This window comes from Podarcis erhardii (genome assembly GCF_964252035.2).
Source record: "Podarcis erhardii genome assembly, chromosome: 3".
Taxonomy (NCBI): domain Eukaryota; kingdom Metazoa; phylum Chordata; class Lepidosauria; order Squamata; family Lacertidae; genus Podarcis; species Podarcis erhardii.
This window is the reverse complement of record NC_138507.1, coordinates 22,061,641-22,079,813: the sequence shown is the minus strand read 5'-3', so window position 1 is coordinate 22,079,813 and position 18,173 is coordinate 22,061,641. Positions and strand designations below refer to the sequence as shown.

General features: G+C 45.3%; 1 protein-coding gene and 1 long non-coding RNA gene across 2 annotated transcripts; one reads left to right on the top strand and one right to left on the bottom strand.

The window, feature by feature from the left end:
* The first annotated feature begins 849 nt into the window (after positions 1 to 849).
* Positions 850 to 14,864, top strand: LOC309339284 (glutathione S-transferase-like). Its single transcript, XM_081857464.1, has 7 exons — positions 850 to 1,099; positions 5,004 to 5,110; positions 6,173 to 6,224; positions 9,176 to 9,308; positions 10,059 to 10,200; positions 11,123 to 11,254; positions 14,535 to 14,864. The coding sequence occupies exons 2-7, from the start codon at positions 5,024 to 5,026 to the stop codon at positions 14,658 to 14,660; spliced, it is 672 nt and encodes a 223-aa protein (XP_081713590.1). The 5' UTR covers positions 850 to 1,099; positions 5,004 to 5,023; the 3' UTR covers positions 14,661 to 14,864.
* On the bottom strand, positions 14,696 to 16,405 carry LOC309339471. The gene is made up of 2 exons (XR_014155387.1): positions 16,270 to 16,405; positions 14,696 to 15,438 (listed from the first exon to the last, which is right to left on the bottom strand). It is a non-coding gene; the product is annotated as an uncharacterized lncRNA (long non-coding RNA).
* Between the last annotated feature and the right edge of the window lie 1,768 nt (positions 16,406 to 18,173).

Below are 18,173 nucleotides of genomic sequence, written 5' to 3'. Positions count from 1 at the left end.
TGATCCCACCAGCAGGAAGAGAGGAGCAGAAGCCGGGACAACTGTAAAGCAGGTAAATGTTTTGCCACCATTTCTCTGCTTTGCTCCCTTCTGAAGGGAGAGGGGAGATGTTGGAGCATCCATGAAGGACCCTGGACCCAGATGTTAAGTTGTGGGTGAACATCTCAGAGGACACAGCGATTCCTCAGACAGCTCTTGTTTATTCACAGGCCAGGCCAGAACTGAACTGAAGGGTTCAGCCAACCTGCTTATATAGAGCTCAACTACAAGGCAACAGTAACAACTTTCTGTAACTATCCAATCACTGAACTTCACTTTCAGTTCCTCATTTGCATATGTGGACCTGAGTAAAAACTATCTACAGTATCCCCTTGCTGGCCCAGGGTGAGAACTTCAGTACATAACACCAGACACTGCCGCTTTGCAGCAGCTGGCCTGATGACAGACTTCTGGGCCAGGTTAAAGCGCGGGAATTGCTGGGTTGAAGGGGATTGCTTTTGGATGGTGGGATCTGACTTTCCATTTGCCTGGGGATTAAATAAGCAATTGCATGTGGACCAGATAATGCACTACCACCACTGAACAAGAGCTGTTCCTAGGCCTACCTCTTTGCCACTCCTAAGAGGGTATTTTCAGATGTCAATGTAAGTACTTTTCCCATAATTTCATTGGTGTTGTTTTCTACCCCATACGAAAATAGTAACAGGGCGTAATCCTGTGATATAATATTGTGGTCAGTGCAGCAATGGAACAAATCATGTGCTTTTCATGTGAAAATAAATGATCTGAGCATTATTTTTTTAAAAAAAAACAACCCATGCCTGTCATCAGGGATTTGGGTGAAGAGAACATGAAGGGTGTTTCACGCATGACGCAGCAGGAAGCGTCTGGCACCATATTTATACCTGGCAGGAAGCCACAGGTCCTTTCAGTCTGATAATAGTATAGAAGGTGTAGCTTTGGCATTTTAAAACTGAATGGTAAGAGTGGAAAGAGACTTCACCAGAGTAGCTGGAATTTCCTAGGCTGTAGGACTTTTTAAGGCACAATTTCTTTCTGTGTGGAGAAAGAGATCGGATAAAGCAAGTCTTTGCAAAAGGTTAGTCCTGGATGTTTGAAGTAAGTGACTTTTTCAACCTTAGCATGTGCAATTCTATACAGGTCTACCGCAAAGTAAGCTCCGTTGCAGCCAATGGAACCCAGTGTGGATATAGGATTGCAGTTTAAGATACTTTAAATTATCTGCTGTGTGGATTACGAGTTAAATATTAACTTCAAAAAGCTACTTGGAGCAATGCAATGATTTTTTTTGCAGTTTGCTGACTTTGCAGTGCGTTTGCAGAACTTTGACACAAGGAAAGAGGGGAGAATTAATTGTATTTTAATCTATGAAAGCAGGGCAAGTGGAAATAAAGCATGGGGCGGATTAGCCAGGGCAAAGAGTGAAAGCACAGGATGAGGGAGAGGAAGGGAAGATAAAGAGTGGCTGAAATTCAGCTGGATGAAAGCAAAGAGAAGGGGCTTGGCTATGAAATGTGGTTCAGAATGGCATGTTTTGCTTTGAAGCAAAGCCACAGGCCAGAGAGGAATGTTCTCTCTTGGTGTGTGAAGGGGGATTTCATATGGTTTTCTGTTGCTGGAGGGAGTGGAAACATTGTTGGAGCTCTTATAGAAGAAAGACATTGCTGAAAAAAGCCAGTTTGGAACAGACTACAATCATTTTAAGGGGCGCGGGTGGCGCTGTGGGTTAAACGACAGAGCCTAGGACTTGCTGATCAGAAGGTCAGCAGTTCGAATCCCCGCGACGGGGTGAGCTCCTGTTGCTCGGTCCCTGCTTCTGCCAACCTAGCAGTTCGAAAGCACCTCAAAGTGCAAGTAGATAAATAGGTACCACTCCAGCGGGAAGGTAAACAGCGTTTCCATGCACTGCTCTGGTTCGCCAGAAGCAGCTTAGTCATGCTGGCCACATGACCCAGAAGCTGTACGCCAGCTCCCTCGGCCAGTAAAGCAAGATGAGCGTCGCAACTAATGGTCAGGGGTCCCTTCACCTTTACCATCATTTTATGGGGGCGAAATAAAGGCTGTAAAAATCCCACAACATACTTTTCTGGGAATAAGCACCATTGAATTCTGTGGCACTTGTTTCTGAATAGGACTTGGCTGCATAAGACAGGAATCCCTAAGCACACTTTCCTGGAAGTGAGTGACACTGAGTTTCATGGGACTTGCTTCCAGGGAAACATGCATAGGATTGAGTTTCCATGTCACCATTTTAATATTATTATGCACCATTATTTTAAAACTATTGCAAAATGTCCTTAAATTTAGGATTGCTTTATGCATACAACAACACCTGTTGATTTGATGTCTGTACAGCTTGCTATAAATAAATAAGAAAGAATATGTTTATTTTCTGCATACAGTGGTACTTTGGGTTAAGCACTTAATTCGTTCCAGAGGTCCGTACTTAACCTGAAACTGTTCTTAACCTGAAGCAGCACTTTAGCTAATGGGGCCTCCTGCTGCTGCCGCGCCGCCAGAGCCCGATTTCTGTTCTTATCCTGAAGCAAATTACTTAACCTGAAGCAATATTTCTGGGTTAACGGAGTCTGTAACCTGAAGCGTATGTAACCTGAAGTGTATGTAACCCAAGGTACCACTGCACTGTTAAATGCAGATAATACAAGAATGCAACATGTGCAGTTTTGGAATTTTTAATGCAAGCCAAAACAGCTCATGACCCCCCAAGAACAACTTGGCTCACCCCTCAAAGCAATACCCTTTCCTCCTTTCAGTTGGCCCCAGCTGCAAATTTTCATGGTCCACCCAACCACCCATCTGGGTCCAGCTGCAAACCTCTGAATTTCATGATCTGCCAAGAAAGCATCAGCATGTGAAAACAGCTAAAGGCGAGGGAGTATTTCTTTAAGTTGAAATAACTAGATGACCTCAATGAAACAAACTTTACATGTAAAAGAATGGCAATGCTCACAATTTTGCAGCTGCTGTACTGGATTTGGACCTTAACAAGTCCTAAACTGCCTGCAGGGGGACTGTTTGCATTGCTTTTTCACTTACAATTACATTTAACCTTTCTGTTGTGCTGTGGATTTCATTCCAGTCTTAAACGATGCGCTGCCTAGACATGTAGAGCTGGTAGAGAGCTTTTGAGCTGTGACATGTTTGCAGAACAGAGATCTCGTTCATCCATTTCTGAGGGCAATGGAAATCTTGGTGTTTGCTTTAGATTAAGTTTTCATCAGCCTTTGAGCATTAATACCTGTGACTCAGCCTCGGTTGACTTGCTTCATAGTAACTCCAAAGCCGCTGTTCTTTTCTCCCTCCAGTGTTCTCCTTTGTGTCAGGTATAAAAAGCAAGATGATGTGGCTCAAACATAATGATATTGAGCTGAGAAACCACCCTAGTCTTATTGTGTTTGTAAGCAGCGTTTAAAGCAGATTTTCCCAGCTCAGACACCATAGGAACATTTTTTAACCTGTCAATATATAAGCACTGAAGGCAAACATGTGAAGAGAGGAAGGGAGGAGGAAATGCACATTGCACATGCACACTGCTCATTCTCGAGCCAGTAAACAATGGTTTGTTGTTTCTTTGTCGTTTGAACTTGGTTTTTTAGTCATGTGGCCAGCATGACTAAGCCGCTTCTGGCAAACCAGAGCAGCGCACGGAAACGCCGTTTACCTTCCCGCCGGAGTGGTACCTATTTATCTACTTGCACTTTGAGGTGCTTTTGAACTGCTAGGTTGGCAGGAGCAGGGACTGAGCAACGGGAGCTCACCCTGTTGTGGGGATTTGAACCGCCAACCTTCTGATTGGCAAGTCCTAGGCTTTGTGGTTTAACCCACAGTGCCACCCGTGTTCCTGGGTAGGCTTGTCTAAACAAGAATGCTTTTAGCAGGCACTGAAAAGTGTACAATAAAGGTGTCTGCTTGAACTCAATAGACAGGGAGTTCCAAAGTGTAGTTGTTCCTAAAATATTACCAAGTTCTTACAAATGCAGAAGGAGTATTGTGTGGCACCTGTAATAGTGCTTGAGCGGGCACTTGTTGAGTAAGGTGATCTTGTAATTAAACTGAACCCAAGTTGGTAAGGGCTTTGTATACACCTTGAACCTGGCCCGGTTGCAAATTGGCAACGAGTGCAGATATCTGAGGGCAGGTGTTATGTGCTCACAAGGCCTCCTTCCTGTCAGCAATCATGCTGCAGCATTCTTCACTAACTCCAGCTTCTGGATCAAGTGTGAGGGAAGCTCCACATAGAGCACATTGCAGTAATCCAGCCTTGAAATAACCGGCACATTAACTACTGTGGCAAGGCTTTCCCAGTCCAGGAATGGCTGTCACTGTTGAACCAGTCTCAGCTGGTAAAGGCTATGATGTGCACAAGGAAATGGTAACTTGAAACACACACTATTCAGAGGCACTAATTTTAGGCATCTGAATTTTGCATTCAGGTTTTTATATCTAAGAACAAACATCAAGTAACTGAACCTTGCTTTCCTCTCCTTTGTGTAGCTATACCCTCAGTATGCCACAGCTTGGGGGTACTGGAATAACCCCCTCCAACCTGCTAAAAAAAACCTGAGTTCACTCAAGGCATTGACTGAGTGGAGGGGAAAGGTTGGGTTTGAATAATGGGAGGCATGCACAGCTGAAGGGGATGAGAAAACTAAACACCACGTAAATCACCATGAACCTAAGCATGTTTGAATTCAGATGTGTGTTTAAACGTGTACACTGGAACACAGTGTTCTCCATTTAAATGTCCTTGGGACTATAGTCTTTGGAAATCAGACAATCCTTCCATGTCCTTTTCCTGTTGTAACCACAAGAATACTCAACCTTTCCATCTGTGCATAATAAATATTCTCTTCGTTTTGCTCCACCTAATCAAACTTTTCAGCAAAATCGTACCTGCATGGTTGCATAAACAATTTATTTAATTAACCTTTTTCTTCTTCCCATTAAATGGCACTCATCAGGAAACCAGCAGCTTGGAAATATGTCTGGGAAACCAAAACTGACGTATTTTGAAGGCAGGGGAAGAATGGAATCCATCAGATGGCTCTTAGCAGCAGCTGGAGTGGAGGTTGGTTGCTTATGTTTGGAATGACCGCTCCCCGCCTAAAACGGGGGGCGCCCTTTGCGTGGACACATGCAGCCCCTAGATCTGGAGCGGCTCCAACAGCATAGGCTTGGCTTTGCCTTCCCTCAGGTGGGATACCTGGAGGTCTCCGCCTACCTCACTCAGTTGTCCAATCCCACCTGGGGGAAGCGTTGCCAAGGAGACCAGGCCAGGTAGGGGAGGGATTACCTGCCCACACAATAGAGGGAGGATCTTACCTGGGAATCCTCACTTGGCTCCAGAGCTTCTCCCACCCGACCCACCCTCAGTTAATGTCTTATTTTGCAGGTTAACTTTTCTTCACAGGTATGCGGGCGCTGCTACGTTAAGGTCGCTGTTAAAGGGCCGGAAAGGAATTTCCCTGAATTGGCAGGTTTCGCCTTTCCCGTAGCAAAACATCACAACTTTGGCGGTATCAGGCCTTGGGCGGAATCCTTTAGTCCATCTTCCTCTTTGCGGCGGCGATATCAGAGTTCCCCGTTAAAGGGGTTTCTGAAGGGAGGCTTTGACCGTACGCCAAAAGGTCGTCATTGCTCTCCCCTGTGGCGGCGGCGTAACGGGGGCGGCTATCTCTGCTTGAACATATGTTCTCCAGAGCCGGCCCATTCCCCCCCCCCACACACACTGGATAACCCTGAAGCTCCCTAGGTCCCCGGCTGGGGACTGGGGAGGGAGAACGCCCAATGCCTGAGCCAAGGTCTACCCACATTTGAAATTTAATAAAGTAGTGGCCAATTTAATCCCATAGCACATTGTCTTGAGTTGTTATTCCACATGACGGGGGGAACCGCGCGGGATCTGGGGACTCCGCCTGTCCACGCAAAACTCACCTTACACCAGTTTGCTTGTGAAATTTGCACTATTGTGTGCTCTGAGCTTTGAACAGGAGATTTCACAATTCACAGCTCACACTCTTAGCTATTTCTGTATCTACAGAAGAGCCAATGCAGTACCTTTAAGCAATGAAAAAAACTGGCATGACATAGGAATGAAAATAACTTGATCTGTTTTTCTGTCTTTTTCCAGTTTGAAGAAACGTTTTTGAAAACAAGAGAACAGTATTTGAAGTTAATCAAAGGTAAAATCATCAATATTTGAGTTAATCAAAGGTAAAACTCACATATATAGGTGCAAACCTATATATGCCTATTCAGAGGGGAACCCCACTAAATTCAGTGGGGCTTATGCCCAGATAAGTGAACAGCTTTTTGCTACCCATGTATCTTTTCCTCCAAAATCTGAAAATACCATTTGACATGTTTAACAAATATGTCATCTGAAACGACAGTCAAACTCCATTCATTTGTTTAAGGATAACCTTGCAGGTGGCTTGCACATCCAACTAAATCTGAGCAAATGCCTGAAGCTTTACTTATAACCTGGATTTAAGGCTGTTGACAAGGGGGTTAAATTGATTGTAACTGCGCTATAAATGCTAAGTCTTTATCAGCATATGTGGTGCAGCTATGATCAGTTAAACCACTAAGAATAGGCTTAAATCTTCCAGGTTATAAATGGCTTAAATCTAGGTTGTTAAGTGGATTGTTTGCTCAGATTTAGCTAGATGGCCAAACTACAAGATTGTCCTTGGAGAGATTAATGGAGTTCAACTGACTTTCCAGATGACATACTGACAAAGGGTACATGAGCAGCAAAAGCTACCATGGATGGTTGTTTCCTGGCACCTTGCATTGCTTATTTTACTTACTGTGGGCAACTCATGCATGCATCTGAGTTTTTAATACTGAATGTTGGTGCTGTAGGTGCAGACAATGTTTCATGAGAACATTCATCTATAGATAACATGCAGTGAGGAATGCACAGAGATTGCTGCTGTTTCTCACAACTGTTTGACTCTTATGCCACTATTTTTATTTCAGCTAGAAGTAGGTATGTGGCTGAACTCTTGGGCTAGCTAGACAGTTGTTGAGTTTTTTTGAGAGCTGAAGGTAGTTTGAGAGAGACCTCAGCATCCATGGGTCTGCACACATACACTTCTTTTGTCCCACTATTGTTACCTCTGGTCAAACAGGTTTTGCATGTTTTTCTGAAACCACAAAATGTTTACCAAAGGCAAAAGTGGAATGCCCACATGCAAGAAGCAGCAAAAGAAGCAGAATCTTTCTTTTGTCCAGCCAAGGGTGTTTTCACACATAAAGCACAAGTCATGCTGTTGCCTCTTCTGCTCCTGAATGTCCCACATATAAAATATAAAATGTAAAATCTATATTGGTAGGAATATATTGGTAGGCATCAGGCTTGTTTACACATTTTTGTCTACTTGAAGAAGCCATGGTCCGATCTGAAAAATACAAATATTAAGGTTACAAAACTATACAAATAAAGAAAATTTGAGCTTGCAAAACAATAATTACCATGTGGTTAGGGTAGAACGACGTGTCAGTGTCCACTTATCCCCAGTGTAAATATGACATATTGGCAAAAGTCGGAAACTGGAAGATAACTATAGCATGTACATGAACATCGGTTTCAGATTTGAAATCAGTGTTGAAAGAACGTATAAGAACAATTGAAAAATCTCATGCAACAGAAAATGGAAAAAAAAATGTTGGAGAGGAAACATAATTAATATTCTCCCCAAAATGTGTAATATTCCTTGGTGCAAAAGATCTTTCAAATTTTATTGCATGTTACATAATCCAGGTTGCAATCCACAAGCTCTTCCTTGAAGGCAGTTTTAAATGGGCTTGAGTACCTGGGCTGTGGGATAGAATATTGTAACATGCCTCCTTGGAACAATTAGCTTTATTTTGCTTGGTGTATTCTTTGGGGATGGTAGATTATAAAATGGCCCCAGGATCTGACATTCAAATGGCCTGAGCATGTAGAAATCTGTCCAGATTTAAAGGTGTGGTTGATTCTTGGAATGCTGCAGAACCCATGGGAAGCTGGAGGTTTGAATCATATGCAAAACAGGGCCTGGGTTAGAAAATTTACTGCTTAGCAATGTTTTCAAATCCTTTCAATTATTTTAAGCATTGTTTAGCCAAAAAGGTTCCCAGAGTGGCTTACAGATCTTGAAAATAAACAAGACAGTTCCTGCTCTCAGGCTAACAGTCTAAGAGTTGTGACACAAAAGGAAAAAGGTGTTGGGCAGAGAAGAAAATAAGCAAAAAGCTGATACCAGTTCTTAGTGCTACTAGGTAAAGGTAAAGGGACTCCTGACCATTAGGTCCAGTCGTGACTGACTCTGGAGTTGTAGCACTCATCTCGCTTTATTGGCCGAGGGAGCCAGCGTACAGCTTCTGGGTCATGTGGCCGGCATGACTAAGCCGCTTCTGGCAAACCAGAGCAGCACATGGAAACTCTGTTTACCTTGCTGGAGCGGTACCTATTTATCTACTTGCACTTTGACGTGCTTTCGAACTGCTAGGTTGGCAGGAGCAGGGACCGAGCAACGGGAGCTCACCCCGTCATGGGGATTCGAACCACTGACCTTCTGATCAGCAAGCCCTAGGTTCTGTGGTTTAACCCACTAGTTTCTTCTAAAAAGCCAAAAGGGGCTGGTCTCTCTGCAGAACTAACATAGGAGCCCTAGCAAAGCACTTCTTGCTATGCTGAGCTGATTTCCCCCCAGCTTTGCAAACTGTGTAAAGTATTGGTTGTTTTTTCTATCTCAGGTTGTGAGCTTGATGCAATTTTGTGTTAGACACTCACACAGGTGGCACCTGGGAAAGGTGGGAGAGCTTATTCAGTGAGTCGAATGTTGGACTCATTAGTCACCATAGCAGGGAGAAGTCAGCTTTTCTTCTCTGACAACGGAAGAGCCTCCAGTCTATTTGGAAGGTTGCATACACATTCCAGGCATGAGATACGTTACTAAATGATAGTACTGTAGATTGAAATTTCTCTTGGCTGTTTGCCTTCTGGCAGAAAGTGAGGCCACACGCTAGCTTTGAAAGTGTTTCACTGTGGAGGAATCTTGCCACATTTCCTTAATCTCACAGAATAACTGTTTTGGAAAGATGAATAACTTTGCTTTTGCTTTTTTCCTTTGCTTTCCTAAAGATGGATACTTGCTGTTTGATCAAGTCCCTCTGGTCGAGATGGATGGACTGAAGCTGGTCCAGACCAAGGCCATCCTCAACTACATCGCGGGGAAATATAACCTCCATGGGAAGAACCTGAAAGAAAGAGCACAGTACTGTATCATGGTTCACCATACTGTACTTGATAGCTGCATTAAAAGACTCCAGTGGCGTTAACAGTGTTTGCACATGCTCACAAATTTGCATTGTGTAGGAAAGAGGGAAAAGGCTGTGAGAGGCCAAGGAAAAGATATTCTGGAAGATTTTGGCTTCTTGTTCTAACACCCATCCCATATGTGTATTCATCTGGTGTGTTACATTTTATGGGTGATGTCCAATGTTGATCACACTCAGAATAGACCCACTGAAATCCATGAGCAAAAGGCCACTGATTTCAATGGTCTCCTTGTTCTTCTATGTATGACTAACCTTGGCTTTTACCCTAACATCCTACTGTTATGTGCTCTCACTTTAGAGTGTCAAGGAGCAATATTTAGAGGTTCGGCTTCTTTTAGGATGATGGAGAGGGAACCCTGAAGGCTTATGGTGCCTTTGTATATAATGGCGTTATTTACATATCTAGGGAAGCAAGCAGCCTTTCCACCAGAAAGTAGCAGCTCCCTAGGCAGCTGTTTCTGCAGCTTCCTTGAAATAGCTCCTAGGTTCAGCTTATTCCACTTAGAAACTTCCAGTTCTTTCTCTCTAAGGGGGTTCAGATAACCGCTAAGCATTGAAATAATGCATGAGGATAGGTCAACAGGCCACATAAGCTAGACCCACCTCCCATTTTTATGTTCCTATTTTCCAAGAAGTTCAATCTAGCAGATTAATTTTCCTTATCCATGCTTGCCTTGTCCTCACAGCATTGACATGTATGTGGAAGGAACCATGGACCTGATGGGCATGATTCTGGTGTATTCTTTCTCTCCACCTGAGCAAAAGGAGAAGCAGCTTGCTTCTGTTCTTGAGAAGGCCACTACCAGGTACTTCCCAGTCTACGAAAAGGTATGACAACAATGATTCCCATTCGTAGCTACATCAGGGATGGGGAACCCAAAGCTGAGTTACACATTACCCAGGACCAGCCTGTGCCTTCTAGATCTTTTGGACAACAATTCCCAACTGGCAGGGTATTTCAATGACCAGTCCTTACCCTCTCCTTCCTGGTCTTCAAGAGTTTATTTGCAGTGCCTTGTCCAACTTTATGTTACCAAATCAATGGTTGGACTGAATCGACGCCTAGGGTTGTCCCTTTTTTGTTTTCATCTTCATCGCTTGATAAAGATTTGCATAGCTGGGAATAAATATTGCAGGGAGAGGGCTAGATTTCTCCCTCCAGGCATTCAAGTCCAAGCAGGCAGATCTTCTCAGCCTTGGCTGCCAAGTGATGGCCGTTCCACCAGGCATCACTTCTGTCTAGTAAGTCTCTCTGTAAACTAATAGTGATCTCAATTCTTTGAGTGCTGGTTTTTACGCAGCCAAAATGGCATCATGCAGACATATGAGGGAGGCATCAGCATGCTTTGGGGAACCCCTGAGGTTTTCACAAAAACAAAAGCTCTTTAGGTGGGGGGAGTTTTTAAAAAAACAAAACATATTGAAACACCGAGAAGGGGCAAAGCGTGGTGTGCATGGTTTTTTTTTTGGGGGGGGAGCCAAATATGAGAATGGGTGGCTGCAATCTTCTACCCTGCAAATTCTGATGATTCCCTCATAGCTGGGGGGGTTCACCTGCATTATCTCTTATTTGATCCTGTCTCACCTGGTCCAAATATGCCTGTAAGGGAGAGGGGTGGGGAGGAAAAGCTATCAAGTTCTGCGTAGCATATATGACGTTTGAATAGAAGTCGGCCACACTTTCCCAAAATTCCCAAAACTATCAGTTTACAGCAAAATTAAAAGTACATTCTTTATTTTTGTTTTCTAGGCCCTGAAACAGCCTGGACAAGAGTTTCTCGTTGGCAATCGCCTCAGCTGGGCAGACGTACAGCTGCTTGAAGCAATCTTAATGGTAGAGGAGCTAAAAGCTGATGTTCTTACACCCTTCCCTCAACTGCAGGTAAACGGTTGGTCGAGCGCGTTGCGCATAATTCTGCTCTTGTCATGTCTCAGAATGCGTCAGTTCTGACCTCTGGATTGACGTGTGTAGAATTCAACTAAGGCTAAACTTGACCCTTCTTTCTTTCTTCTTTCTCTCTTTGGTGATCACTCGTAGCCGAGTAAGATTGTCTTCCATAAACACAGTTTTAACAATGAGTCCGTTAAGTGACTGTGGAGGCCAATTCTGGATCCACACGTCCTTCCACAATGGGGACATTGGTTTCTGGGTGGGAGTTGATCACGGTGTGGATTTGCCAAGCATGCCTTCCTCTTAGCACATTTCTCTCTTGCATCCTGAGTTTGAGTGTCTTCAAAACCCATGGCACCTTTGGTAAAGGCTGTTTTCCAACTGGAGCGCTGGCCTGCGAGCGCTCCAGTTGGAGAACAGCCTTTACCAAAAGCTTGACCCTTACACAAGGGTCATTACTATAATGATTCGCTATCTGGGCAACTGATTCCAGGAAGCTGCCTTCTAGACTGCCAGTCCATCCAACTCAGCTTTGTCTACACCAACTGGCCAATTCTCCATAATTTCAGACAGGCAAACCTCTGAGCCCCACTTGGGGATTGAACCTGCAACCTTCTGCATACAAAGCAGAGGTTGTACCATGGATTTATGGCCCTTCCTGCTCCTTCCCTGCTCCCTCTCAGCATGTTGGATGAAGGACTCTGGGCAGGGTACAGTGACCTCTCTTTGCTCCTCTTCCTCACCCCCGCAATCTTTAGGCAATGTGCTGTGACCATGATTCATTGATTTTTACAGTGCTTGATTGTTAAAACAACAACAACCCTCAAAGCTGTCAACTCAGCAGTGTTGATGTGATGAAGCGAGCCAAGGGAGAAACCAAACCACTGTGCCCACCTTCGCTCCCCAAACTTCTCAAGTCCTGCTGCTACCTTGACGCAGTGGCTCTCTGACACTGTTCTTGGCAGACTGGCAAGCCCTAAGGGCCAGTGGTGTAGCGTGGGTTGCTGGCACCAGAGGCGGGACAAGTGTTATCCCCACCCCCTGGTGGACTGGGCAGCTGGTGTGGGGGCACATGCTGGGCTGTGTGTGTGTTTGCACAGAGCCTGCAAGGAGAATGAACGGAGCCCCCCTCCAATAGGCTCTTCACTGGCTGCTTCCATCCACCTGCCATCTAAACCAACCCACCCACTGCCTTGCCTCAGCTGCCAGGGCTCTGTGCTTGTCTTGAGGGTGCCTGGGTGTGCCCCCTCAAACACCCACAGTCCCCCTGCCTCCCCCAAAGGCACACTCCACAGAGCTGCTTCCCTGTGCACAATCCCCATCTTGTACTATTATGTTTGCATCTCGAGGCCCCAAGACCCACCCCCCAAATAAATACACACAGACACTTATATTAGTTTAAGTTTTTTGGGCAAATTTTGGCCACAACTTTATTGAAATACAATCACGTGAGTGGTGTTGGCTTAGGCATTGACTCCCCACTATAAGTGACTCCACCTCTCAGGGTGAAAGACCAATGGGGTAAACCAAATGAGGGAGCAAGGTCGATGAGGACCAACCTAAGCTCACCCCTGGGTTCCTGTGGTCCTGGCATGGCCCTAGCCCCTCAATCAGACTTCAGACGAGATCCAGGACCCCCAGATTCCTTTAACGGAATACCCAGTTCTTGGAGGGGCAGGTGATGACCGCACCTCCCCTCCCCACAATCCAACTGAGCCTAACCGCCACCTTACAAGTTGTGACGATTTGCTAAGGGATAGGCGAAAACCAAATGGCTAAAAGCCAATCTGCCAAATGGGAAAAAAATCCTACCCAGCCCCTGTTCCAAAACAGGCGACCCAAACCAAAGCAAGGCCAAGCGACTCTACCTAAACTAGGGAGGGTGGGCGGGTGCTCAGCCGTGCAAATGCAAGTGCCCCACTTGCACCACACTGCTGCTTTTAAAGCCCCTGGGATCACGCCACCTACTGGCTATTGGCTAAAACAGCCTGGCATGATCCCAGGGGAATGGCCAGGACTTCCTGCTCCCCCCCCTCCATTTTAACCCTGTCAGGTGAGCTCTTGGGTCCCGAGCGCAACCAGGACCGTCTGTTATGAGGATCCCATTTACTTGTTTACAAGTACTGGCAAACGGGCAGCAGGGGTTGAAAGAGGTCATGGTTAAAGGATCAATGCCAGCTGGCAAGGCAGCAGAGAACACCACGTTGGTGGCGTCAGAGATCAAGAAGGCAGCTGGGTGAGAGGGTGTGTTTCTGGTTCAGAACTCACGAGGTCGGCAAGCTGCTATCTGTTCTGAATCCAAGTGTACGGAGTCATTTGAATTACTTCAGACCTTCTGCCTGAAAGGGTTTCGCGTTGGTTTGTACATGAATTGAACCAGATTATCTTCATTAGTGGAACAGTTTAGAAATGGTGTGAATCAAGACTGGAGTAGGGATAGATGAATCTGTCAGATTCAAGTTGTCTCTGTTTCTCAGTTTTCCAATCTCAAGTGGAGTTTGCTACCTTTCCAGGTTTTTTTCACCAGGTTTTTTTAGTGCGCATATTCCTTAACATGGAGATTATTGTATCTAGTGTAGTAGCCTAATACGCCCACCTTTGCAAGTGATTTCCCCTAATAGAAATCATTTGTGGAACTCATCGTCATTTACAGTATATGCGATTTTTTGTGCAATTTTCTCTAAAAATTCCATTTTTGTGGAGGGGAAAAGTTCATCTGGAGAAGCACATAGCAAAATGCAAAGGAGTGCAAATGCTGAAGGACAGTTTCCTGTTTCATGGAACATAAATTATGCTATTTATCCTTAAAATGCAAATTTCATCACCATCCTTAGGACAAATGGGAAGAAGTGAAATTTTTCGGGGGGGGGGGTGGCAGCAGGAACATGTACTCAGGAAGATGCACCCTAGGGAAGTTCCCACATAGCTCCAGCAATGTGCCCAGAGGCTTCCACTTATGCAGCTGATTGCAGCATCTGGTTTCCATATCAAAGAAGTGGACCTTTTTGCCAGATTTAGATGTTGGCACCACAGACTGGGATCCATTCAGGGGGGAGCAGCAACCAGACCATGTGGATATTAGCTTTTTTATGGGCAGGGCAAGTCTCTCTTTCTGATGATTGCTTTATATTGACGCAATTCCTTTCTAAACAGCTCTTCAGGTTGTATTTTCAAAAATCCTTTTAAAAGGATGTTGCTCTATGCACAAGAAGCTATTCTGTTGCTTAGGGGGGGAAACTTCTTTGCTTTATTTGTTCATCTTTTGCTCTAGGCTTTCAAAGCAAGGACAAGCAATCTTCCCGCTATAAAGAAATTCCTGCAGCCTGGAAGCCAAAGGAAACCGCCCCCTGATGATGCATATGTTGCAACTGTGCGTGAAGTTTTCGCGAGTGAATAAGAAGCACTGCATCAGATTGTTAAGGCTACTTGCCAAAGTCACTATGACTGCTGAAAACCAGTAGGCCTGTAAATGAAATGATTGTTACCTCTCATGAAAAAGCAAAAAGTGACAATACGGAATGTTGAGCACATGTTGTTTCTGTGCATGGGGGTAAATTGATTTAAAGTATGTAAAGTGCTTGCATTAAAATATTCAACAAGAGTATGTTTTCTTTTGTACTGCAAAACAACACGGCTACTTATTTATTTATTTATTCATGCAAATATTTATAGCTTCCCATCTAATGCATTCCTTTTACTCAGAATGGCTCACAATAGTAATTTTTTTTAAATAAAAAAAAAAACCCTTGACATCCACAATAAAACAACTATATACAGTGGTACCTCGGGTTACATACGCTTCAGGTTACATACGCTTCAGGTTACAGACTCCGCTAACTCAGAAATTTTGCTTCAGGTTAAGAACTTTGCTTCAGGATGAGAACAGAAATTTTGCTCAGACGGCGCGGCAGCAGCGGGAGGCCCCGTTAGCTAAAGTGCTGCTTCAGGTTAAGAACAGTTTCAGATTAAGTACGGACCTCCGGAACGAATTAAGTACTTAACCCGAGGTACCACTGTATTCCAACAGCCATAAGAACAACACCAACCTATTAAAATAGGACTCTAAACAGGGTTCACTATAGAAAACTTCATTTTTCCAGCACAGTAGAAGTGGGCGAGAACTGGAACGTGTTCAGCAACCAATGGAAAGTGGCAAGGGAGAATGTGAAAGGAACCTCATGTGTCAGGGGCTCAGGAGCAGAGGCACAGGGGAGAGAGGAAACGGAGAGCGAAGGGGAAGAATCTGAGGGCAGCGTAGGGGAGTATGACGGTGGCCCGAGAGATTCCATGAGCTTCTCCAGCGACTCAGAAGATTCCCAGAGGGGGGCGCCGATGGCCAGGGCAAGGGGGGGTCCCAGGGGGGACGCACCAGAAGCAAGGGGCCAGCGGGGACTCCCAAAGCAGCAGCGGGAGATCAGGACCAGCTCCCCCACCAGAGCGTAGTGGGGGGGAAGAGTCCCATGTATCAGGGCCAGCGTCTCCTCCAGCAGGGAGAGAAGATGAGTCAGGGCTGACCACGCCTCTATCGGAGAGTGAGGGAATGGAGGGGAAGTCAGGTCCAGCTAGCCCCCCCGAAGGGGGAAGCAGTGACAGGAGCAGTGTAACGGTCAGGAGAAAGGTTGCCGGCTGGGTGCGCGCGCCAAGTTCAAATGTACAGGCGCGCGGGACAGCAGAAAACCCGGATTGGGAACCAGGTCCTAAAGCCCGCCGGAGGCAGGGGGAAGACTCAGGGGACTCAGCGACAGAAGAGTCTAGAAAGGGCAAGACCCCAGCGGACAGGCGGACCCAGAGGAGGAAAGAGCAAAGGAAGAGGTGGAGCAAGGCTAGAGTCTTAAACTGGTGTCTGGGGGGAGGAGATTCAGACGGAGCTTCAGCGGTCTAGAGTTTGAGACGTAGAGCTGCGCGCCGCGGCTTTGAAATCGAAACTGAACTTCAGTAAAGACTTTTGTATATAACAAGGAACTGGCGTTGGTCCTTTGTGAGCTGGGACCTCGGGCAGCTCTGACATCATGTATTTCAGAATTTGGATGCAGAAAGCCCTTTCTTTTGGCCCAGCCAGTTGTCTCTCCAGTGTGGGGAGATGGCAGTTGTCTCCATGCCCTGCTTTCAGGTTTCCCATTGGCCCTTGCTTGGCCACTGAGACAGGATCGGATGGTCTTTCTAGTGACCTAGTCATGAGCCGTTTAGCACATCAAGGTCGTAACCAGCATTTTGAATTGTGCCTGGGAAGGAAGCAGAAGCCAGTGCAGCTGTTGTGCTTCTTTGTCTGGCACAATTTCTGCAGATTATATTTTCCCTTCCTATCCCCAATATTACCTAATTGTTTATTTTTCTACTGTTTATTTTTCATCATCAACCTTTTATTCGACCGTCAGTCAGAAAAAAGTACATTTGTCCATACACCGTTAAACATCCAGGAAGATTTTAGAGCTTAGCCAACACTAAAATGGGCTAAACAGATAGCCCCATATCAATACAGTCAATTATAGTCTTGCAACGCTTAAAAGCTAAAAAAAAGAAATTTGGCCACCAAGGAAGGTATAGCTCTAGTGACATTATTCAGCAAGTGTAAAACCTGGTTTTCTCCGGGTAGGAAGCTAAATTGACATAGGAGTGGATCTATAAAATTTTGTCTAAGCTCTGCATAAGAAGGGCAAGTCAAGAGAATGTGTTCGGTGGACTCAACCACACCCATGGCACAATGACAGGTTCTCTGGGCGTATGGTACTCCCCTGTACGTTCCCCACAATATTGCAGAGTCAAGGACATTTAATCTAGCCGCTGTAAGAAGTCTGCAGTATTCCACATAGTGGATTTCTGCAAGGTAGGGGGCTGGTATAAATCTGGTCCCCTAGGAACATCCCTGGTTTTACCTGGGCTATGTCCTCTTGTCTGGCAATGTCACTCAGTCTCCAGGAGATCACAGCTCTAGCTTGATTGTACGTCATAGACTCAAAGTAAAGGTGAGACAATCCGCAGGATTGAACCTCGTTAATGACCTCCCTTTCCCACGATGATTGAAAATCGTCCCTCAATATCAGGGGGGCAATACCCACTGGTTTAAAACAAAGCTTGAGCCATAGCCAGAGCTTCGTCTTCAAGGCCACATACCGTAGAGCTTGCCAGCCGACCTCTAATCTCATAACCGCACCCGCTACCGAGGGGGGAATCCTAAGGATGGCTCTAAGGAATCGCGTTTGAATAGAATCCAGTTTCAAAAAATCCCTACGGGAGCCTAAAGAGATGCCCACCAAAAGAAGGGGGAGGACTTTCATTTGAAAGAGTCTCAAAGCTATCTTCACTGATTGAGCCTGATTCTTAGCATATAGGGATCTAATCTGGATGGCTGCTTTAGATGCATTAGTTATTATATAGTCTCTATGGGCCAGAAAAGACCTATTTGACCGTATTACTTGTCCCAGATATTTAAAGCAGTTAACCTGCTCTAGGGGCATCCCGTTCATCGACCATCGATGGAGTCTTGGTTGGGCAGAGAAGACCATGATCTTGGTCTTAGCATAGTTGGGTTGGAGCTCATGCTGATCACAGTATTCATGTAGAGCTTGCAACATTCTCCTCAGTCCAATAGGGGATCTGGCAAGAAGTGCGGCGTCATCCGCATACAGAAGAACATTCAGAGATCGGCCTGCTAATTTGGGGGGATGGAATGCATCATTGGCCATGTGAGTCACCAGTGAGTTAATGTAAAAGCTGAACAATGCTGGGGCCAATAGACAACCCTGTCTTACCCCTCTAGTGGTGGTAACAGGGTTGGAGACTAGGCCTTTATTGTCTAGCCTGATTCTCAGAAAGGTGTTTGTATGGAGGCTGATAATCAGATGAAGGAGACGACGATCGATCTTTGTAGCAGCCAGTTTTGTCCATAGCTGCTTTCTAGAGATTCGATCAA

What these genes read in the sequence shown, in the direction of transcription:
- LOC309339284 (XM_081857464.1), top strand. Translation starts at nt 5,024, where the DNA reads ATGTCTGGGAAACCAAAACTGACGTATTTTGAAGGCAGGGGAAGAATG. An exon ending in GTATTTGAAGTTAATCAAAG is followed by an intron (nt 6,225 to 9,175) that starts GTAAAATCATCA and finishes GCTTTCCTAAAG; the next exon opens with ATGGATACTTGCTGTTTGAT. An exon ending in AACCTGAAAGAAAGAGCACA is followed by an intron (nt 9,309 to 10,058) that starts GTACTGTATCAT and finishes TTGTCCTCACAG; the next exon opens with CATTGACATGTATGTGGAAG.